Source organism: Thermobia domestica, chromosome 18, assembly GCF_964235325.1.
Source record: "Thermobia domestica chromosome 18, izTheDome1.hap1.1, whole genome shotgun sequence".
In the NCBI taxonomy this organism is placed as follows: domain Eukaryota; kingdom Metazoa; phylum Arthropoda; class Insecta; order Zygentoma; family Lepismatidae; genus Thermobia; species Thermobia domestica.
Genome location: NC_137471.1, coordinates 171939921 through 171954189, shown reverse-complemented (window position 1 = coordinate 171954189; position 14269 = coordinate 171939921). Strand labels below are relative to the sequence as shown.

The following is a 14269-nucleotide window of genomic DNA, read 5'->3' as shown; positions in this document are numbered from 1 at the left end:
ATAAATATATATAAATACACATAAATAAATAAATATATAAATAAACAGATAAACATACAATTACTCATACGCTTAAAAAGGCGACACACAGAGTATATACTAGTGGTAGGCACAGAAACCGGTTTTTCGGTTTCCGGTTCCCAAAGAAAACCTAAACCGGTTTTTAAAATTTTCAAAAAACCGGTTTCGGTTTCCCAAAAAAAACGGTATCGGTTTTCTTCATTTCCGGCTTGGTTTTCTCCAAAACCGGTTCTTGTATTCTTCAAAAACCGGTACGGTTTTTCTACTGAAACCGATTTCGGTTTTCTTCAAAGTCGGTTCAGTTTTTCTTCAAAACCTGTATCAGTTTTTTCAAAAATGGTTCCATTTCTGACCAGAATATTTTTCGTTGTTCTCCGGAGCCCATTTCCTTTCCACAGACAATTTTATGTGTTTTCCAGAACAGTTTTGAGTTTTAGTTTTTACTAAAACCATTGCGATGTTTACCGAATCCAGTATTGGTTCCTTGAGAATCTATATATGTCTTAGATCTTCAAATCGGCTTAGTTTTCAATCAAAATTGGCTTCCGTTTTCATCAAGAACTACCTTTGAGCTTCTACCTTAATCCAGTTTGAACTTTCATCAAAACCCAGTTGGGATTTTTGTTATAACGGTACTTTATTATTAATATTATTATTATTAATATTATTATTATTATTATTATTATTATTATTATTATTATTATTATTATTATTATATGTTACGCTTAACAACATTTTTTTTCTTCGATTCAATATTCACTCTTCTGTAAATCTCTAGTTGTTTCAAATACAATTACCTTCCTTATTATCAATAGATTTTCAGAACCTGGATTTATTTTAATTAGACTAGCTTAACCTGCACTCTCTACACAGCGCATCATTCACATATGAGCATGGATCTCCTTGTCATTCCTCACAACATCTGTACATGTCCCCTTATAGACACAAATAAAAGACGTCTTGATAAAAATCGGCAAGGGGTACCACAAAGGAGAGATTTTTTCAATATCTCGCACCGTTTGCAAGATTGAGCCTACTTCTGGTTGGAATTTCTAATTCATATATGATCAGTGCTTTCTTTCTTCTTGCATGCAGTATGTAATAAGCAAATATATTACCTACACAATTTATTACAATGCCACTGATATATGGTGTTCACTAGCAAAACATTCTAAATATTAAAGATTCTCCATCACTCGAGAAATAGTTTTCTTCGATTTTCATTATCAATTGGTCATTAAATGAAATGAAATCAAATCTTTAAATTTTACGTCCCACGCTTATGCCGGTTAGGCTAAAGGAGACGGTGATAATGAGAGATGAGTGAAATTGTGGAATGAAGAAAGTGGGAGGAAACGGGAGAACCCCGAGAAAACCCACGAGCACGTTGTTTGTCCACCACAAAGTCCACACGGCGCGAGCTGGGATCGAACCAAGGACCTCAAGCACCGGAGGTGAACGCTCTACCACTGAGCCACCGCGCCTCCTGGTCATGAAACAAACGCCTGAGAAATATACAACCACTGTATACAAACATGTTGTGTTGGAGTGTATAATTTATAGAATGTGTTATTTTTTAAAATGTCAACACTTCCAGTGTACCCTAAAAAATGTATTAAAGAAATAATGGCCATGCTTTTTAAATATTCAATTGGAACTGGGCCAATCTACACAAAATTTGGAATCGACCAGCAAGACTGGCACGATTCTAGCACTTGTGGTTTTCGAGATCTCATTGTCAAAAGGATTGGAGACAAACATATAAACTTTTCTTTGCACACAAACATATAAACCTAGCATTTTAATATATAGATATTTCTAGTCTCAAGTGATCAATTTAATGGGGAGAATACTGAAATGAAACACTATGCCCTGTATGATAGAGTTGCGTAATATTATGTAGTAGATAGAAGAAATGGTAATACTAGTACAAAGATTGCTTGATTAATGTCTTCACGAATAAAGACAGACGGAGGCATTCCTTTGGAGGCTCATCAACCGCCTTTTCAAAAATTACTGTGTATTGTTTCTTTGAAACAGCTCTTTCTTAGTACCGTCGTTGAATTAATCTACTATAGCGAATTTTTTGGCTTGTTTGAGAGCTGGATACCAAAAGTCCGGATAACTATTTACCAGTAAGAAATTGAAATGTATGTAGGCCTATTGGTGTTCATTTCCTGCACTCAGAGTACAAAATTATTGTGTAAATCAATCTTTTCAAGCGCTTTGAGCCCTCATTCACTAGCGGTTTTCGAGCTTGACACAACGTAATATTTGCGTTTAGTTTGCCGTAATGAAAATAAGCATTAATAAATAGCTTTTTCAGTTTTGTATTGTGCTGATGTACGCACATTTTGCTTTGCATGAACACAAATCGCTACCACGCAGTGGTCTCATGCAGTGACACACATCACAAATGGAGTGTTATGTCGAAGCTTCAGATTCTTAAGGATGATCCTATTTCGTTCCTGTACATTTAATGGAGAAATTTTGTCTTCTTTACAGGTCAAGTTGCTATGATCAAAAATACAAGAATTTTAAACCATCTAAAATGTTCTAATTTGGGAGTCATAAAAAGGGGTAAAAGTGGATCTGAAAAGGTAGGAGGACGGTAGGTAGCAGCATGACGTCACGCTTGTTCCCCCTTCCTATATTTCTCCATTGCATTTTTTTTAGGAACTGGGCGATGCCTACATATTTTTTCGAAGTCGGGACGGAGTCCCCCCGCGTTTAGAATCTATACCCTAAGTTGCCGTTTATATATATATATATATATATATATATATATATATATATATCAACGCACGAAATATTGATTTAGCCTCTCATCGTCAAACAGTTTTGAACAATGGAATAACAAGGCTCCCTCTGCGCGGTATGTTCTTCCTCATATAGGTATTATTTTCTCCCTTAGTGTGATTCTAGGAAAGTGAAGTGCATTTGATTTTAAAAATAAGAAAATTAAAAAAATTAAATAAGTAAAATAAAAATATTAGGTTCATTGTAGTTCTAAACTGGCTATGATATGCTATACCACCAGTTACAGTATCAGATTTAATTTCTTGGGGACACAATCGAAGGCTGGATCCATTTTACTTGAGGGGGGTTATACTGAAAAGGTTAATTTCACATTATTTGCGCAATATTAATATATACTACCAGTCTGGGGTGCAGGTATAGCCTACGGGTAGCGCCCGCCTCCTTGGCCCCCTTTGGCAATGTTACTTGTACCAGATTTGATTAACAACTCCAGGTACGGAAAGTTCTATTAATATTTTATTTTGTTTAAAAGATGTTAGCTTAAAACTAAAATATTGTTGTATTAAAAGATGTTTCGATGTGCACAATAGCTAACATTGTTAAAATATACTGGTAATCAAATGTACGAAAATGTCATTTTCTGTAATATATAAAACAAAATGCTAAAGAACGTTTTTGATAACGTATAACGTCCTCAAATGTACTTTATTCTAATTTGAACGTTTTGGAACCTAAAAGTCTTAAGCCTATAATGTGTCGAGCTTTTGATAGTAAACATTTGCAGGTGCATATAGTGCAACGATTGTCAAGGTCAACTGTGCAAACGCACTGAGCAAGCATTTAATATTCATTTCAGTGACCTGCAAGATAAGGGTGAAAGCAGCAATTAAGGTGAAGCAAATCACAATATGTCACGAAGTGAAGTGTGGAAATACTTTGAACGTGCCAAGACTAGAGAAGAAGCTTAATGCTTCTTGTGTAAAAAAGTACTTAGATGCAAAGGAGGATCGACAAGTGCTTTATTATCGCACTTGAGGACTAAACACATGTCTTGTATTAACAAAGTGATTGCACGGAACACTCAATCAGAAGATGATGACGATCCTGGAATCTCTGGTTCTACAAAACACATCACGTTAAGGTAGGAAGATTTAAACACTTTTCTATCTTATGTAATTTGATTCAAGGGATAGATACCGTCGTATGTTTTATCATGTAATATTTCATTTAATATTTAACTTTCGTTATTTTGGACATCCGCTTGGTCTAGTGGCTAACAAGCTTGCCTACGGCACGCGTGGATTCGGTTCCCGGTGGGATACAGTTGAACGGAAAAAGTGGTTCAGATTTCATTATAATCAGTAAGTCCAAGTCTCCTTTAGTCATCATGGCATAACCGTGGGGCGGTAAATTGAAACAAACCAAAACTTTCGTTATTTTATTTTACCTTAAAAGTGGCTTTAAGGGATAGTGTTATGTACAGTAAGGGCAATGTTTAAATTCGTAATATTTCCTTTTTCGAATTCTAACGAGGTTCTTGTAACTTGGACCACGTTCTAAGACTTTTGTTAGTAGAAACATCGTCTTTAGTTTTAGTTAGTTTAATCGTATGTCATTATACTCAACGTTTAATAAAATATCCCAGGATTTCTTCAATTTCTTTGGGGTGACTCTTGCCCTCGCCCTGTACCACATCGAGTTGTGTATTAATGGAAACTACGGCTAAAAATAATAAACATTCTTTTTCCCCCAACTTCGATCCGACATTTCGTTCTCAAGTTATTTATTTATTTTTTTATTTTATTAATTTTTTTTTACATCTTCCGACAGATTTTTCGCTGGTCATAGTACCGAAAGGAAGTATTTGTACACCCAGGTTGGTCTATACTTTTTGTCTTATCTTGGTGTCAGCAATCTGCTCCCAAACGCTGTCAGTGTTGTTTTGAAACACTGTATATTTCTATCCTGTATATTTCTATCCTTTTTCTGATTAGCTTCTGTCTGCTAAGCACCTTCCAGTTTTCCCAAAACAAACCAAAAGTGAACTACATCCACTTCATCGTCCCCCTCCCCTATGCTTTCTTGTTGTATAGTACTTATTAAATATTTATATTGTAGTTGACAGAAATTGAAAATATTGATTAAAATATCTGGTTAAAATGCTAGTAGAGGAACTCTCTCTTTAGTGCAGAAATTCCCTCCTTGTGTCTTACCGCCATTTTAGGCGAGAAGGGATTAGGCAAGATGTGAATTCCCATCTCACCTAAAATAGCTGACATTCTTCTCTTGGAGATATCAGTGACTGATAAATCGTTAGGCGAGATGGAATGGAATCTCCTTTTTTATGGAAGATATTTTTCCTTCTCTGATAACTTACCACAAGGATGCTGGTGACCAGAACGGCATCCAGTTTCCCACCACCCTAATTTCAAGACAGCGGAAGTCCGAACAAATCTCCTGAGGCAAATTTGTCAAAACAACTGTTGCATGCATACCCAATTAGTGGCTTGATGAGTCAAATAGTAATACACTAAAACAAGTTTCAATGCTTATATTCATAATTTCTTTGCTTTTGTCTTTAAAATAAGTTTATATTTAATTTGTTCATAGAATTACATTGTGATTTTGCTTAAACATAATATTGTGTCATTTTCTTTTTCAACAGTACCTTTGTGGAAGCTTCCTATTCGGATAGTTCTGAAGATTCTCCTGGAGAATCAGGCTGTGTTGAGGCCACAAATATGTCAGAAGATACTACTGTGAAAGTTTCCTGTGAAACTGTCACCAATGACGAAACGCGTGATGATGTAATTAGAGTTCCTCAAACACAATAAAAAGCGAACGAATGAACGAAGATCAATAGTAAATTATCTTAAAAATAGCCGGCCGTGCACACCAGAACATGAAGAACAGATTGCGTAAAGGATTGCAAACACGATAGTAACAGATCTACTCCCAGGAAAGGGTTTCGGGAGTTAATGTCCTTTCTTGAACCAAATTATAGCGTACCGTCTAGGCGGACACTATGGAGACGCTTGGAGCTTTTTTATTCTGAACTGAAAGAGCAAGTACAACAGAGGCTACAAAAAGCAGAAGTAGTTGTTTTACGACAGATATATGGACGACTCGAGCAACAGATTCTTACATTACAGTGACATGTCATGCTCTGTATACGAACTTCTGTACAGAAGATTTTGTTCTCAAGACAATTGAACTAGAAGAACGACATACAGCTGCAAATGTAGCTAATGCTATTAAACTGTGTATGGAGGAATGGTGCATCAAAGACAAAGTAGTTGCATTAGTTCACAACAATGCATCGAATATGATTAATGCTGGACGTTTGTTGCCGGTTTACAATGTATCATGTTTGGCACATACATTGCAGCGATCCATACTGACCAGTTTAGAGAAAAGCGAGGTAACAAATATAATTTCAATCTGTAGCAAAGTGGTAGGGCACTTCAAACATAGCACCACTGCTTCAGTCGCGCTTGAAAAGAAACAAGAAATTCTGAAGTTACCAAAGCATCGCCTTATTCAATATACAAAGACTCGCTGGAACAGTGTATATTGGATGATCGAACGGTTGCTGGAACAAAGAGAAGCAATAAATGCAGTGTTCTCTGATAGAAATGTCACTAAACCTATGGATGCAAGGAATTTACAATGAACTGAAGACAAATGGCAAATCATGGAAGATATTGTTCGAGTACTGAAGCCACTGCAAATGGCTACAACAGTTATGTGTGATCAAAAGTGTTCCATTTCTTTTGCTTTACCATTAGGCTATGGTCTTATTTCTAACCACCTGAAGGAATGTCCTTCAGATTCTGAAATTGTTAAGAACTTGAAATCTTCAATATCAGTTGACTTAGGAAAGCGTCTTCTGCTCGATGCATTATCCGATTCTGAATCATCAGATTTTTTGTCAAATAGTGTTCTGAAATGTTACCTCTTAGCAACATTCTTGGACCCAAAGTACAAATCATTACCATTTCTGAATTTTAAAATACAAACAAAGATCCATAGATTGGTTCATGATGTGCTCGTAGAATCTGAAGGATCAGAAAATGATTTATCACAGCAATCGTCCGGTGGGTCATCAGCATTAGACTATTTGCTTGGAATATTTCCATCGTGTTCAAAAAGTCCTAATGTAACAGATGAGCTTACTCTTTATAAATCAGATCAGTGTCTTTCGCAAAGTGGCAACAGCCTTGAATGGTGGAAACTTAACGAACATCGGCTTCAAAAATTAGCATGTCTTGCTAAAAGAAATTCATGGTGATCTAGACTTCTCCCTGAAAATGCAGATATATTAATATTTTTGAACAAAAATCTAAAAACTGTCGTTTGCAAACCGCAATAGGTTGGCACAAGTTTTACTGGTGAATTAAATTTTAAATAAAAAACGCTTAAAATGCAATATGCAAACATGATTTCACAATCAAACTCAACTCGTAAAATTTATGTTTAGTGAAAGTGATAGTTTTTCTTAAGCTATATCAATCAATACCATTTTAAGTTTCCTTTCGGCACATTTTTTTATGTTTCTTTTCTTGTTTTGAATTGATAGAATTCACTAGTGTTTATCTAATGAAAGTCGTTGTACTTATTGTTTATTTTATGTAGGTTTAGTTACTGGCGTAAGTAAAGTATTCAATTTTAGGTGAATGAATATAATTATTGATATCTTTGTTTAGTTTTTGATAACATTCTATTATTTTCCAATTGAATGTTACCGAACATTTTTGAACTTGCTTCATTAAAAGAAAACTACAACTGTCCGTTAACTTATAACTTTCGCAAAATATGGAAATTTGAAGCATGTAGTTTGATTGATGCTACTTAAGCAGTGTCGCAGATCGAGAAATTTCGTCGATTTCTGCATTGAATTTTAAGTTGACATGGGAAAAGTATGTATAAAATACAGAATGAATACGGTAAATTTCATAAAGTACAAATTAAACCCGTAATAAATAATAATATCCATTCATAACGTTTTCTTATTTCAATTAACTGTTTCTATCGCTTTCAATCTCAATGAATCAATGCATATACATACAGTTTGTATTTGTTTTTGTTTGACTAGTATTGGCGGATGGCAAATGCTTCACCTGCAGATAAGTTTAGGGAGCTTATATATCAAACTTTGGTTTAAGCTCAGGGTGAGAACTGCAGCATCTTTTTTTTTCGCTGCGTAAGTAAACGGAAGTGTAGTCCTTGGTTCTATTGATGTATGTGATGCATGTGAAATATTTGCATAGGGCTTTATTATTTCGCCGCATATACGGTATGTTAGTGGATAATGAAGTAAGATAAGAGTAATATTAGTAATGTTACATTGTTATTGAAACTTGTAACAGAGGAGAGGCGCTTTTGCTATTTTTGATCTAATGTCGTTAAGAAGAATAAAGGTATGACATATCCATGAATCTGTGAGATGTCTTTCAGTTTTCTCTTTTGGTGAATTTTGGCAAGTTTATGTTATTTATACATTATTTCAAATAATGACATTCCCAGGCTTGTAATCATAAATTTGCATGCAAACAAAAACATTTGTATATGTAAAGAAGCAGTTCTTGTTTTCATTATCAGTGCATTTTTAGAACAAAACCTCAGTTGTCTAAAAGTGACTTTCAGAGCTTCATATTGTATCTTCGTGAGTGACTGTAAAATTTATTAAGAAATCTGGTTGCTGGACACTACTTGTGTATAATTATCAATTTCTTGTAGTGTATTTTTTTCTGTGTTAAGTATTTTTGAAAATAAAATAACTAATTACATAGCACAGCATTAATATTTAGAAAGAAACTTTTTCATAAAATGAAATACCAACTTCATTTCTTTGTAATGAAGAAACTTGATTTATTTCGAGTTCTAGAAACTTGATGTATTTGGAGTTCACAAATTTTGTCAATGTCAACGAGTGAGAGGTTCTTTTATCTTGCTTTGATTCTAGATGTAGAAAGTTTGAATTGAAGTATATATCTATTACGTATGTATCTTCCTAATAAACTTCTAAAGTGTACCAACAGTATATATAAATATTTAAAAACAAAATAATACAACTCTTGTATCTTTCAACACAAAACTCCACAATTTGCAGACAAATAAAACCGGTTTTGAAGCTTCTAAATAGTTTTGTAATTTATTTCGTACTTTCTTTCTACTTGTTTAAGAGCATGTAGGTTAAGAGATAATATGAGCAGCAAATTTAAACGCATAAAGAAGTATGAAGGTACTAGCAAATGGCTCCACGACACCACGTATGGAGGATATCTTAGCGAACCATTCTGACTTTTTTTAATCCATTCTACGTAGCTAAAATCAAAGAACGCTGAAATACGTATTTGTTTGTTGTAAATGAGAGGTTCAAATTACATGTGTGTAACCTCAAAAGTTTACCTCACATTTAGCGATACTCACCGTATTTTTTATAATTTTATTTATTTGTTTTTTGGTGAGGTTTAACTGGATTGTTGACGGAGCTTGCACAATACAATATTTTATGTTTTTGTTTGCAAATAAACCTACATCTGTTTTATTTTCTGGTTATAATCACCATAATTTGCATCGCTGGTTTCTTGAGCAATGAAGAATTTGTATTTTCCATTGAACCGATGTTCTACGTAGTAGGACTTTGCTAGTAGTAGCTTGTAATTCCCATCTAAGCGCTTCACATCGTTTGGACTTAACAGTACAAATTCTCAAGACTGCGCTTCGTTCAGTTTGACGAGCTGTCGTGATTGTCTAGTCAAGTTTTCGGCTTTTACTAGAACATCTAAACGATTGGGTTTATTTATCTTTACAAGCAATTCAAAAGGGGGGGAATAGAGTTCGATCCCAAGACCTTTGGCATGCAGTACAACTGCGTTTACCACTCGATCATCTGTCTTGTGTGATAAGCAGCCTCTTATTAGGCTTTTATATTTAAAATATCAACTTGGTCCAAATTTGATTATCCGTAGTTCGCTAATGGTATATTTCCACAAGGCGAGTATAGGCTCCTTCTTAAGGTCTTAGTAAATACTATGGAAAAATATAATAAAAACTCAAACATCGTGTTTTTTTAAAGAAAAAAAAAACAAGTAAATTTTTGCATATTTGCGTACTTTTCCCGTAGAAGATAATGTTTATTCCAAATTCAATTTTCGCGCCTCTATGTGCCCATTACCCATAGTAATATATACAGAATTCGCGACGACAAGAGATTTTGATCTGAATAATAACACGTATTCCCTGCTTTTAATCGACATTTAATTTATTCGTGAGTATGGTTTTCGTCTGTTAATATTGATCCCAGATATTTGAAAGTATTCACTTTATCAAAAGTATTATTCCATATTTTTACGCATCCTTAAGTTGCAGTATTACGATCCTGACGAACTTCCATGTATTTAGTTTTCTCTGCATTTACTTCTAATCCTATGACCCTGTAAGCGTTTAATAAGACCTCTCCATTTCCTTCTACTGTTTTTATCATCCCCAATTAAATTTACATCATCATACGCCATAACCTGGTGAATCCCATTTAACTCTAGGCCCTGGTTGCTATCTTGCAAAGTTGAATAATAATGGCGACAACGCATCTCCTTGTTTCAGGCCATTCTCGACGTGAAAGCTCGTGGATATAAATTTTCCTACCCGGACTTTACTTTGTTATTCATTTAAACATACCTTAATTAATCTAATTAGTTTCTTCGGTATTTCAAATTATGTAAGAATGTCGTACAATGCTTCTCTTCTAACCGGGTCGTAAGTCTTTCTAAAATCAATATAGAAATGATGTACCGGAATATATACAGTGAGCTTATGTCCGGTTAACTTTTGTCCGCTTTTGCATTAATATAGGTGAACTTATGCTCGGTGAGGTTATGTCCGCGACCCGCCACTACATGCAAGAAGAGCATAAGGATGGAAAACTTGCTAACTTAGTTTCAAATATCCATATGTTAATTATAAAAGATCACTTTGGAAGAACTGGGAAATAACGAAACAACCCCTCCCCCCTCAAATCAGCCTTCCAGATAGTGGTGTGCAACGAACAAGCGCAAATGTGTCGCCTGGGGCAGAATTCAAGAAATAGGGGTCTCCTTAGGAGAAAGCGAACTTTTCTGTATGTACAGCTTCCGACTTGCCAGACGAACAACAAACACAGTCCCAAAACTCTAGTATTAGTGATCATCTCATAGGTGACTTTCCCTCCTCTCCCTCCATTTATTCAGTGAGTGAAATCTCCTCGTAGTGTTGATAGAACAACAGCGGAAGGCAAGAATTCATCCCTCTCCCAGCACTCAACCATGCATCAGTCTTCGGCAACAAATTTCCCAGGAAAATCGATGTACTTGCCAAAATGAAACATCCCATTCCAGTAGAAATGTTGATGACAAACAATGCAAGCAATGCAAAGAATTTGCGGAAACAAGTAAAGGGAGTGGTCATGGTATTGAGGTATATATATATATATATATATATATATATATATATATATATATATATATATATATATATAGGGAGAGAGAGAGAGAGATAGAGAGAGAGAGAGAAGTCTATTTACATCAGCAGTGAATTTTGTTTGGAGAGAGGCTTAAGGAACGGGTAAAAATATTTGTGTTGTAAGTGTAATGCGAAAAAATAATCACAATTTTTTTTCGGGAGGGGGTTGAATCCGATAACCACTCCTAAATACGCTACTGTACATGAGTCAACTGTTCCCATATTATCTAGCAGCAACGAAACAAATTTTGAGTAAAAGCAATTTTAATAGCTATCAATATTCGAGACGATACCGATTTTCCGAGACTGACCTAAGTCTCGTCTCGATTTATAGAGGTTTATCTCGGTCTCTGTCTCGTCTCGGTATATAAAAGTCTTGGTCTCGGTAACATCACTACTTTATTTGCCATAGCATCTGCAAAGCGAATATAATTAAATTTCCTGCCTACTAGCTACTAGAAAATGTCATCTTTGGTGAAATACTTTTTTGGTGTTTCTTCTAAATATACAGGGTGTTTCAAAACAACATCGATAACATTTGGGAGGTGATTCCTGACACAAAGATGAGACGAAAAGTATAGATCAACCTGGGTGCACAGATGCTTCCTTTCGGAGTTATAGGCTACCGAAAACATGAAAAAATGAACTTTAAAGGTCCATAGGTCCTAAACTATGGGACGTACGGTTGTCGGGTCAAGACTTTACTTAGGCACTAATATGTGCCCTATGCAAAAATGCATGTTTCAAAATCCTAAGGTACTCAACCAATAATTTTTATAGAGAGAGTTTGGCTAGAGGCATATAAGTTCAAGTACTCACCAATTACCTCTATAAAAATTGTTGCGGAAATGCCCCAGGATTCTGAAACATGGATATTTGGATAGGCCACATATTAGTTCCTAAGTGAAGTCTTGACACGACTACAGGACGGCCCATAGTTTAGGAGCTATGGGCCTTTAAAGTTCATGTTTTCGGCAGCCTATAACTCCGAAAGGAAGCATTTGTGCACCCAGGTTGGTCTACTATTCGTCTCATCTTGATGTCAGGAGTCATCTCCCAAACGTTGTCGGTGTTGGTTTGAAAACCCTGTAGAAGTTGGTGAAAAGCAATATCTCTGTCAAACTTCCTTCCAACTGTACTTGCCTTCGTCATTTCAACTCTTAGTGTAAAGCATTCTTATATTTTTTTTTCTAGATAAATGATTTACTTGGCGGAAGCCAACTCAAACCAACATATACTGCATTTTATCTTTCTCTTTACCCGATAACTTGAAGTAACATATTCATGTAGTATGTACTGTCTAATAAATTAAATTCTCTCTCTCTCTCTCTCTCTCTCTATATATATATATATATATATATATATATATATATATATATATATATATTAATTGTATATTTATTTTAGGTAGTGCAATTAATATTCCTGATCAGTGAACTGAAGGCTTAAGCTAGCATACATAACGTCTATCTGTAGCCGCGGGTTGGATTCTACTCGTAGTAATACTGATTTCAAACCTCATGCCATTTTGAGGCATGGTTTTTTAACATAACTTGAAGAACACAGAAAAGGCTTAAAAACCAATACCTTAAAAAAACTGCTTTTGTTGTAAACGGATCCGGTTTACGGAGAACAACGAAACTCCACTCTGGAGAGAAACGAAACTGGGTTTGAAGAAACTTGAGACCAGTTTCGCTTAAATCCGAACCGTTTTTTTAGAAATCCGAACCGCTTTTGGGGAAAAAACCGTACCGATGTTTGGAAAAAACCGAAACAGATTCCTAAAAAACGAACCGGTTTTGTAGAAAACCGAAGCCGGTTTCGGTGAAAAGCCGTAATGTCGGTTTTTCGGATTTCGGTTTTTTAGAAACCGGTTTCCGGTTTTTATTAAAACCGGTTTTGCCTATCTCTATAATATACTCGTATACTATACAACCACATATATATCTATATATAAATATATATACTATAACATATATACATATACACACACACGTATATAGAAATAACTAATATGGACTAATAAATACATAAACACGTGTAAGACAATCAATATATATACCACAATATAATAGATATGTGTATTCATATCTTATACTTTAAGCTTTTTCAAAAACCTATTCCACTGTTGGTCGATGATCAGTCCTGAGTTCCAGTTCATAGCTTTATTACCCTCAATTTCTATAAACTGTGCCTCCTTCCATTTCCTAACTATGCCTCTTTCTTCCTGGCCTAAAATTTTTACTTCATTTTAATTAACTGAATGTCTCGTGTCCCTTACGTGTTTGTAGACCGCATTTTTGTACCTTTCTAGCCTAACGTCATCCTTATGTTGTCTTATACGCTCTCTTAGTCTCTTTCCAGCTTCCCCAATATAACACATATCACACTCACCGCACTGAATTTTAAAAATCAAGCCTTTTTTCTCCATCATTACCCCTTGTTCTTCTTCTGTCTTCTTCCTTCTTTTTTCCCTTATTACATCCAGAAGCCTCTTGCTCCCTTTTCTATAAGTTGAGATGCCCCCATCTTCTTAAGCATTCTTTTAATGATTTCTGTTTCTTCTCCCAAACTTTCTATCCCCCACCACATTTTTCTTCTTTCTTCTATTCCTCCTTCACTTTGCTCTCCTTCTCGGCTTATTTCTTTTTCTTAGTTTATCTTCTCCCATCTCCTTCTGTATTTTAGCCTCTTTCTATCGTATCCATTACTCTCCACCTGCTTATGGAATGACTGTATACTCTGTTCCGCCTTGTCTCTTTCACTGGTTATTTTCTTAATTCTATTCTAAATGTTAATGATGAAATTCCTGTTGGTCGAGTAATCTACATCAGTTCGGGCGTGGCAATAGTTTCCCGACGCGCAACTGTTTTGATACCATTCTGTGTATATCACTCCCCGTTCCCTCCTTATTCTCATATGCAGGAAAACTATAGCCTCTTCCTTTTCTACCTCTAGCTCCAGTTGTATGCCTTTCTCTATATCC

At 35.2% G+C, this 14269-nt stretch overlaps 1 protein-coding gene across 2 annotated transcripts; it reads left to right on the top strand.

Annotated features, from left to right (window-relative positions):
- The first annotated feature begins 677 nt into the window (after positions 1-677).
- Positions 678-8913, top strand: LOC145675781 (uncharacterized). Of its 2 annotated transcripts, none has more exons than XM_081746475.1 (2): positions 678-3922; positions 5447-8913. In XM_081746475.1, the coding sequence occupies exons 1-2, from the start codon at positions 3828-3830 to the stop codon at positions 5613-5615; spliced, it is 264 nt and encodes an 87-aa protein (XP_081602601.1). In that variant the 5' UTR covers positions 678-3827; the 3' UTR covers positions 5616-8913. The 2 variants fall into 2 exon arrangements, with proteins under 2 accessions (XP_081602601.1, XP_081602600.1); XM_081746474.1 differs by having other exon boundaries at positions 830-3922.
- Positions 8914-14269: the final 5356 nt, after the last annotated feature.